We start from the raw sequence: 8,482 nt of genomic DNA, 5'->3' as shown, positions 1-8,482 counted from the left end.
AAAAAAAAAAAAAATAGCTGGGTGTGGTGGTGCGTGCCTGCAGTCCCAGCTACCTGGGGAGCTGAGGCAGGAGGATCACTTGAGCCCTGAAGTGTGATGCTGCAGTGAACTGTGATGGGACCCCTGCACTCCAGCACGGGTGAGAGAGTGAGACCCAGGCTCAACATATTAATAAATAAACCAACAAACAACGGAATGTGAAGGAAGGTGGATGAGCAAGAGAAGGGGACATAAAGGCGCCTGTTGTAGTCAATATATTGCCTTTGTATAATAAGTGAACAATGGATTTTAGCTCATGGTCTTATTACCTTTGACATCAACGCTGCTCTGAGACTGGACTATCTGATTCATGCTAAGAGTCACGTATTGTTGAATATCAAACCAAACCAAAAATATGGAAAGCTGCCGGTACACCAGGGCAGCCAAGCATCCTATCAAATACTGTGCAGAGCCTGAGGTTCCTTATCTGGGGGTGTCAGGAGCCAAAAACACCGTCAAGAACCCAGAGGAGGAGGAAATGACCAGGCAGAACATGTACTTCACTCGCACGGACACTGCACCCGTCTTGCTTTCGTACAATCTAACAATGTGTCCAGACACACCAGCTGTTCCCCTGGCTTCTACTAATTCACAAGCCATGGACTGTAAGGAGGAGGAAAGTCACCAGCAGAGATGAGCACAGTGCCGGCATTGGGTGGGGACAGTGAATAGGCATAAAAACACAAATACACAAAAGGGTTGGGAGCCACCTCGTGTGCCAGAAACCCAGCTGCAACAAGTTCAGTGCCCCCAGGACTTCACTCTAGTGTCCTACTCTAACTGTGCTGGGGGGACATCAAGAAGGTGTGGAACAGGTCTTAGTAGAAATCAATAAACTAGACAGAAGAACTCCAGAGATTAGGAAGTGCTAATATAGGTAGATTCATTTTAACTCCCATTTTTACTATGTATGCTAAGTCATAAGTGATCATGGAACCCGGCCAAGGTACGTGGCACTCATATCCCATCTAAGAGATGGATAAGGAAAATGTCCTTCTGATGGCTGAGCTGTCAGCACAGAAAACTATTCACATAGCATTTGAATCAATTTCTCTCCAGAACAATACAGCCAGATGCTTCATACACAGGCCCTTGGTACCCTGGAAGAATGAACCCACCCTGGGAGTCCAAGCAGTTGATTAGGCAGCGCCCGGAGAATTGGAACATACTGTGAATTGCTCTGATGCTCTGTCAATGTGGAATTTAAAGATCCCAGACTTTAAATTAAATCCTAGACTGAGCTAGTAAGAAAAAAAAAATCACCAGTGCTGTTACCGGGTTTCATTAGAGAAACGTTGACTGGAAACGTTACTGAGGCTTTTTGGGAAGCTACACAGTCCTTGGTGTTACTCTTAGCACTCAAGACACAGCAGGACACAGAGGTTAATGAGACCACCTGGCCTTCAGGGCACTTCCACTCTGGTGAAATGAATGGCCTCAGAGATTCCTGGGCTAAGGATCTCTGAAAGCTATTTTTCACAGCCCTCAAACCTGAGACCAATAAATACTTGTGTTAATATAACAATAAAAGCCCACCAGCAACAAAAGTTCCTCTCTGCAAGAACCATCCAGATTGTTTTATGCGTGCTCTGGCTCAGCGTCTTCAACCTGTCCTGATGGAGGGAAGCCAGTAGGGAGGCAAGATGGGGCCTGGCCACGCCTGCCCCGGAATCCCCTGACAGGCCTGGCAGATTCAGCAGGCACAGCCAGTGGGGAAGAGGGAATTCAATAACCGTGTGGTCGTGAACTTCCACTTTCTCCAAGGAACAATCAGATACAGAACACAGACATCACGCCCATAGCCAGCCCGAAGAGGTGAGCCCTAGCACAAGTGAACTAAGTGAACCTCATCCATGATAACCCCAGATGAACAAGCTACCCACACGCAGAGACACTAGCCCTAAGGAGCAGCTCGATAGGAAGCCACAAAACGACTTGAGAGCCCTGAAAAGCTTGAGAAGATTGAGTAAGCAACACACACACAAATGACCAGGATAAAGTGCTGAATTTAAGAAGCAGACCATAAAATGCAAAACTCCTTAGTAACTGCGCCATGTTCACTCAACACGCATGCGTTAGGGACTGAGCTTTCTGGTGGGTAGGTTTGGCCAGAGTGCCTTTGTAAATGGCACTGGAAGACCATAAATGCCACCGGAAGACCATAAATGCCACCTCCACTTCAGGTCAGAACCTGATTTTCTTGAGATTTTTCTGGGGGATAAAATGGAAAATAGTACTTCTGGGTTTGACAGTTATGTCCCAAGCCATGACAGAATTAAGACTCTCTAACAAGGAGGGGACAGAGGGACTATGCTCAGCCTCCAAAATGATGCCTCAGGGAGAGTGACTGCATTATGTATGCTCAGACAGCCAAAAAGCTGTGCCTCAGCCTCGGTCATGGGTAATGTTCAGCAAGTGAGAACAGTTTGAGATAGATCTCCCACTCCTAGGCACTCAGACAGAACCAATGGCAAAATCTCCTGCCCAGACCTCTCCTCTGAAACCTAGATCATCCCACTGCCTACTGATATCTTGATTTCCTTGTCTACCAGGCACCTTGAACTTGAATGTCCTGAGCATTACTGCCCCTGCCCTCACCTGACCCCTGTTCCTTCCATTTCATTCCTCGTCTCCATAAATGGCAACTACTTCTTCCAGTGGCTCAATCCCAAATCCTTAGCTGTAGCCTTCACTTCTATTTTTCTTGTATCTTATGTCCATCTTATAGCCAACCTATGGGCTCTGTCTTCAAAAGATATCAGAATCTTACCAACACCTTAATCTCTCTGCTGTCCTCTCTCAACAGGGTTTTTCAGGCTCCTACCAGCTAATCTCCCTTATCCCAGGGTCTGTTCTTCATAGAGAAACCGGAAGGAATGACCCATTTAAAACTATTACATTTCTCTCTTCTTAAAACTCTCCCCTGGATGTTCTACACCATCTGGAGTAAAAGCTCCAATCTCACCCACCTACAAAGTCCCATGTTCTGTGGCCCCTCCAGGCCTCCAGACAGTTCTTTGACCCCATTTCTTGCCCTGCCCCTCACTCTCTCCACTCAAGCCACACTGAATGGCACTGACCTTGACCAGCACCTGCCACACTGATGAGTAAGGCAGTCTGTGCCCTGTGAAGCTCTGGTCCCTGCTGTGTCCCCAGTACCTAGATTTTAGGTCCTAGATTAGAACAACACCCGGGACCCAGCAAATGCTCAGTAAATACTAATTAGTTGAATAAATGAATAGATGGATGAATTAGAGGGGTTTTAGCCATTAATATCATGTTCATGAGTTCAAAACATAAACTGTCACTCATACTATAAATAAGAGGAACATCGTTCTTTATCTCAATGTATCACTTTTATCCGTAAAAACTATGACTGTTAAGAGTCACTCACTGGTAGCCCTGGAGAGCCTTTAGCACCAGGAAGGCCTGGGTCACCCTTTTCTCCAAGCCAGCCAGGGATCCCCAAGTCTCCTTTACTCCCTGGCCTCCCGGGAAGCCCTGGAGGCCCAGGGGGGCCCCTGGGAGCAGGTTTGCAGGCACAGGGACCTTGATTTCCTAGACAGAGGATAAAAGGAAGATTTGTCATATTTCCTGAATAAAATTCCCAATAAGAGCTTTATTATACAAAAGTAGCAGTGCAAATAAAGAACAAAGGGGGTCTGATGTGCACTACTCTCGAGCAGACAATGATAACGTGATGTTGCATGGGGTGCTGCGGGCATGGGCCATGTGGGGCCGGGCATCAGTTCTAGACACAGGGAGGGTTTTGGTCCCTTACGAACTCATCCTGACAAATTCTAGGGGAAAAGCTCATATCCAATTCTACTGAAGAAACTTTAAAAATAAGAAAACTTTTTTTTAAATTGCAGGTTCATGTGAGGGTATAAAAGACCAAATCACAATATTTCAATGTGTTAGGTAGAGTCTCTCTTGTAGCTGTGTCCTGCACCCAAAAGGTGCGCCATGCGCCAGCAGGGCATACCAGGGGCGGCGGGTTCAAACTGGGCCTGATTAACAAACTTTTTACTTTTAAAGACTTAAAAGTCTCGTTTGATTCCTACTGAAGAAACTCAGAAAATTGGTTAGAGCATAATCCTGAACAATTGAATAAATGAAATACAATGTGAAGAAGGACTGTCGACCATCACATATTCCCATTGATAATTCACCACAACACGTGCTCTCCTTGTCAGGGCTTTTTGTTTTAAGAAAGGTGGTCCCCTGTGTTCATGCCCTCACACCCACCCTGATTCAGTTGCCCAAAATGCCTCCAAGCAATTTGGAGTAGAGAAACGTAGAGTGACAGGCATTTGATGAGTCTGGGAAATATGGGTCCCACAGAGAGAAACTGAAATCAAGGGTCAGTGCTGTCCTCTCTCTGACCCTCTGGTAGAATCAACAGGATCTCCTGAGCAAAGTCGCCTGGGGAGGCAAACTTCACAGCTGCTGTGTTTCCTTCACAGTCTAAGGGAGAAGAGTTTGACTTTCCCATGACTTTTTTTTCCTAAGAGAATATTGGCATTTTTTAACTTAATTTTTATTAAATCATAACTGGATACATTCATGGGGTGCAATGTGATGATTTCACATACAATATGGAATGCTTCAATCAAGCTGATTAACATAACCATCACCTCACTTATTTGGGGGGGTAAGACATTTATAATATACTCTTAGTTGTTTTGAAATGTGCCCCTGCATTGTATACATTAGGTGAGATCCCGACAAATACCCTCCCTCCCCTCCCCCTCCCCCTCCTCTTCCCTCCTTCTTTGTGGACTAGATTTGTGTTTTATCATTCATATGAAAGTGTAAGTGATCATATATTGGTTTCATAGTGGTATTGAGTACATTGGATACTTTTTTTTCCATTCTTGAGATACTTTAGTACGAAGAATATGTTCCAGCTCCATCCAGGTAAACATGAAAGAAGTAACGTCTTCACATTTTTATGGCTGCATACTATTCCATGGTGTACATATAGCACAATTTGTTAATCTATTCATGGGCTGATGGGCTTTTAGGCTGTTTCCACGACTTGGCAATTATGAATTGGGCTGCAATAAATATTCTGGTGCAAAAGTCTTTGTTGTGAAACGATTTTTATTCATCTGAGCAGATGCCAATTAATGAAAATGCAGGTTCAAATGGTGAGTCAACTTTTAGCTCCTTGAGAATTCTCCAAACTTCTTTCCAAGAAGGCTGTATAGTTTGCAATCCCACCAGCAGTGTAGAAGTGTTCCCTTCTCTCCACACCCATGCCCACATCTGCAGTTTGGGGATTTTCTGATGTGGGCTAACCTTATCGGAGTTAGGTAATAACTCAAAGTGGTTTTGATTTGCATTTCTCTGATATTTAAAGATGATGAGCATTTTTTCATGTGTTTCTTGGCCATTCGTCTGTCACCCAGATGAACCCAGGCACACACAGATAGTCAATTTGATCTTTGATAAGCCTAACAAAAACATACATTGGGGGAAAGATTCTCTATTTAACAAATGATGCTGGGTGAACTGGCTGGCGACCTGTAGAAGACTGAAACTAGACCCTCACCTTTCAGCACTAACAAAAATTGATTCTCTCACTGGAGTAAAGATTTAAATTTAAGATATGAAACCATAAAAATACTTTTCATGACTTTTAATCACATCTTAACACATCATGAAATGAAGTGCTCCTGGGGTTGACTAGGTGAGTAACAAACGTGAGCCCAAGGCCGCATTGTCCATCTCAGAATCCCCCACCATCCAAACGTGGTTGTCCTCTGGAAATTCTGCCTTGATGCACACTCACCTTTTTCTCCTTTTGAGCCTCTTCCTCCTGGAGGACCCACTTTGCCTTTTATTCCTTTTGGTCCAGGGAACCCAGGACTACAATATATCACTGTACGGGGAGGGGGGATGGGAGGAGAGAATCACATATTTTTTGTGTCTCTAGCACACACAGCTTCCTCCCTATGTCCCTCCTCAGTTCCATTCTTCATTCCATTCTTTTCCTAGAATTCACCCTCTGTACTATAAGAATACACATGCATATAGACCATGCAATGGTTACAGCATGTTTCTGCTACCTAACTACCAATAAAACATCCCTGATCTCAGCCCTAAGTTAATAGGGTCAAAACAAGATAATGAGCAACAAAATAAACAACATGCCCAGAACAATACAGACAACAAGAGGAATAATGAAACCCTCAGTCGGTATATGGCAAATATTATTTCCCTTCCATTATCAATCATTAGCTAGTGAAGAGAATATAAAATCAGGGCTTATAAGAGCAAAATTTCAGAGATATCCAGTTAAAGATGACAGATAAAACCCAAACAATAAATTCTACTTTCTCCCCAAATCCCAGTAGAATAAAAGACACTAAAAGAATATTATGAAAAGGCTCAAATTTTCAAATCTGCAGGACAATGAAAAAGGCAGAGAAACCAACAGCAAACAAACAACCAAAAAAAAGGAACAGTATTTAGTTGACCCTAAATAAGCTGAATTTGAAGGAGGCAGTAGGGAAAGCTTAGAAAGACTCTGATTTACATCAGAAATGTCCTCTGGATGCAGAATGACGCTGAGGTCAAAATGAGATGACTTGTTACCAACAACAACAACCAGTCCCCATTTTGTAGCAAGAAAACATGACAGGTCCTCCTCCCAAAAGTTGGAGGAAACAGATAAGGCAGCATGAATAAGCCTTTAAAAGAAACAACATAACATGATTTAAAAAGCAGATGAGAGAGGGTATTTTACTCCTGAAGCATGAACAGGCCACTGCAGAAGGAAGCATTGAAAAAGAACAACAGTAATGACAAAATCCTTGGGGGGGGGGGGAGATACACACACTCAGATTATAATAGCATAATTTTAAAGATTCAGGAGAGTTGTAAGATGGAGTTGAGGAAATCTCCCCAAAAGTGTTCCCACTGAGGGGTCAGAGCATTGTCCCTCCACATAAACACCTACCCACATAGACAAGCACCTTCAGAAGAGCTGAAAATCAGGTGAGTGGCCATACTACTTGCTTTAAAATTATATCAAGGAAGGAAGCACCGAAGAGGGAGAAAAGACAGCCTGGCACAGCCTCACCACCTCTCCCCGCTCAGAGCTGCACCAGCTCACCAAGTGGAGAGAGTCTGTGTGCCTCAGGAGGGAGGGTGAAATGATTACAGGGTTTAGAATTGAAACTTAGGGCCACCCTGGCACAGGGAAATCCAGCACTGGGCAGAATTCTGTTGGTGCCCTTGGAGGGAGCATTTTGACCAGCCAGACCAGAGGGAAGCCCTTTACCCTGGAGCCCTGGTTCCCCCTAGCCCCACCACTGGCAGGAAAAGAGCAGCCTGAGTCCTGAACTAAATTTGTCAGGCAGTTGGGCCACAAAAGCAGCAGTCCTGTGCAATTCTTGTGGCTGTGCCAGCTCAGAGCCAGCAGAATTGGGGTGCACGTGACACAATGAGTCACCAGCAGCTGTGGCCAAGCCAGTCCTTATCACCCTCCCCAGCCACAGGCAGTGCAGCTCAGGGAGAGCCTTCTCCCACTTGAGGAAAGGAAAGGGAAACATTTAGAGGACTTTATTTTGCAACCTGGGCGCCAGCCAAGCCACAGTAAAATAAAGCACCCAGCAGGTTCCCAAAACCTCTGAGTGGAGCCTTCATTCCTAGACAGCATCTCTGGACCCACTCTAGGCCAAAAGGAAAGTGCTGCCCTGAAGGGAAGGACCAGGTTGGGCAGGATTCACCACCTGCTGACTAAAAAGCCCTTGGGCTTGGAAGGAACATCAGGCCTCAGGCTATGGGTGAAACCGGCTGACCTGGTGTGACCTAGCAATGGTGGCCCCCAGGGAATATGCAGGTCACTCTTCCCCCAACTCCAGCAGCCTAGCACAGAGAGTGAGTAAACACAGTGAGAGGCTTTGCCTGGTAATTCAAGGAATTATCTGGTTTGTATCTTACCCACCTTCACCAAGGCAGTACTGCCAGGACCCTGTAACAGTCACAGCATTACTGGACTTGCCCCGCCCCCACTCCAGTGCTGATATGACTGCAGTGACCAAAGGCTTAGCTCACAACACTCAATTCCCTTTGAATATCTGGAAACCCTTCTCAAGGAGGACAAATAAAAAAAATAGTTTCAAAAACATAAAGAGGTGGAGAGTAATGAGTAAAGATTAAATGAATAAATGTTTAGGATTAGTTTTGTAATAGACAATAGAGTCCATAAAGAGAGAAAATGAAAAAAATGGAGAGAATGTCTTCAAAGAAGACATTCAAGAATTTTTGTAGAATTTTTTCCAGAAATGAAGAATGAGTGTTGGATTAAAACTACATATGGAGTGCCTATAAACAAACATACATGTACCTGCATAAAGGCAAATCAATGTGGAATTTAAGACACTGAAATCAAAAATAGCTCTTGCGTGCTTCCAGAAAGAAAAATAGATTT

The 8,482-nt window shown here is 44.4% G+C and overlaps 1 protein-coding gene across 1 annotated transcript in view; it reads right to left on the bottom strand.

Annotated features, from left to right (window-relative positions):
- The window catches only part of COL4A4 (collagen type IV alpha 4 chain), a 104,661-nt gene that overhangs the window by 52,025 nt on the left and 44,154 nt on the right, over positions 1-8,482 (bottom strand). The window contains exons 20-21 of the mRNA XM_003784892.2: positions 5,837-5,926; positions 3,434-3,597 (exon numbers count right to left, since the gene is read on the bottom strand). Of these exons, the coding sequence (XP_003784940.1) occupies positions 3,434-3,597; positions 5,837-5,926 (254 nt within the window). The remainder of the gene's footprint in view (positions 1-3,433; positions 3,598-5,836; positions 5,927-8,482) is intronic.

This window comes from Otolemur garnettii, unplaced genomic scaffold, assembly GCF_000181295.1.
Source record: "Otolemur garnettii isolate 467f Iridium unplaced genomic scaffold, OtoGar3 scaffold00013, whole genome shotgun sequence".
NCBI lineage: Eukaryota > Metazoa > Chordata > Mammalia > Primates > Galagidae > Otolemur > Otolemur garnettii.
This window is presented reverse-complemented; position numbering and strand designations above follow the sequence as displayed.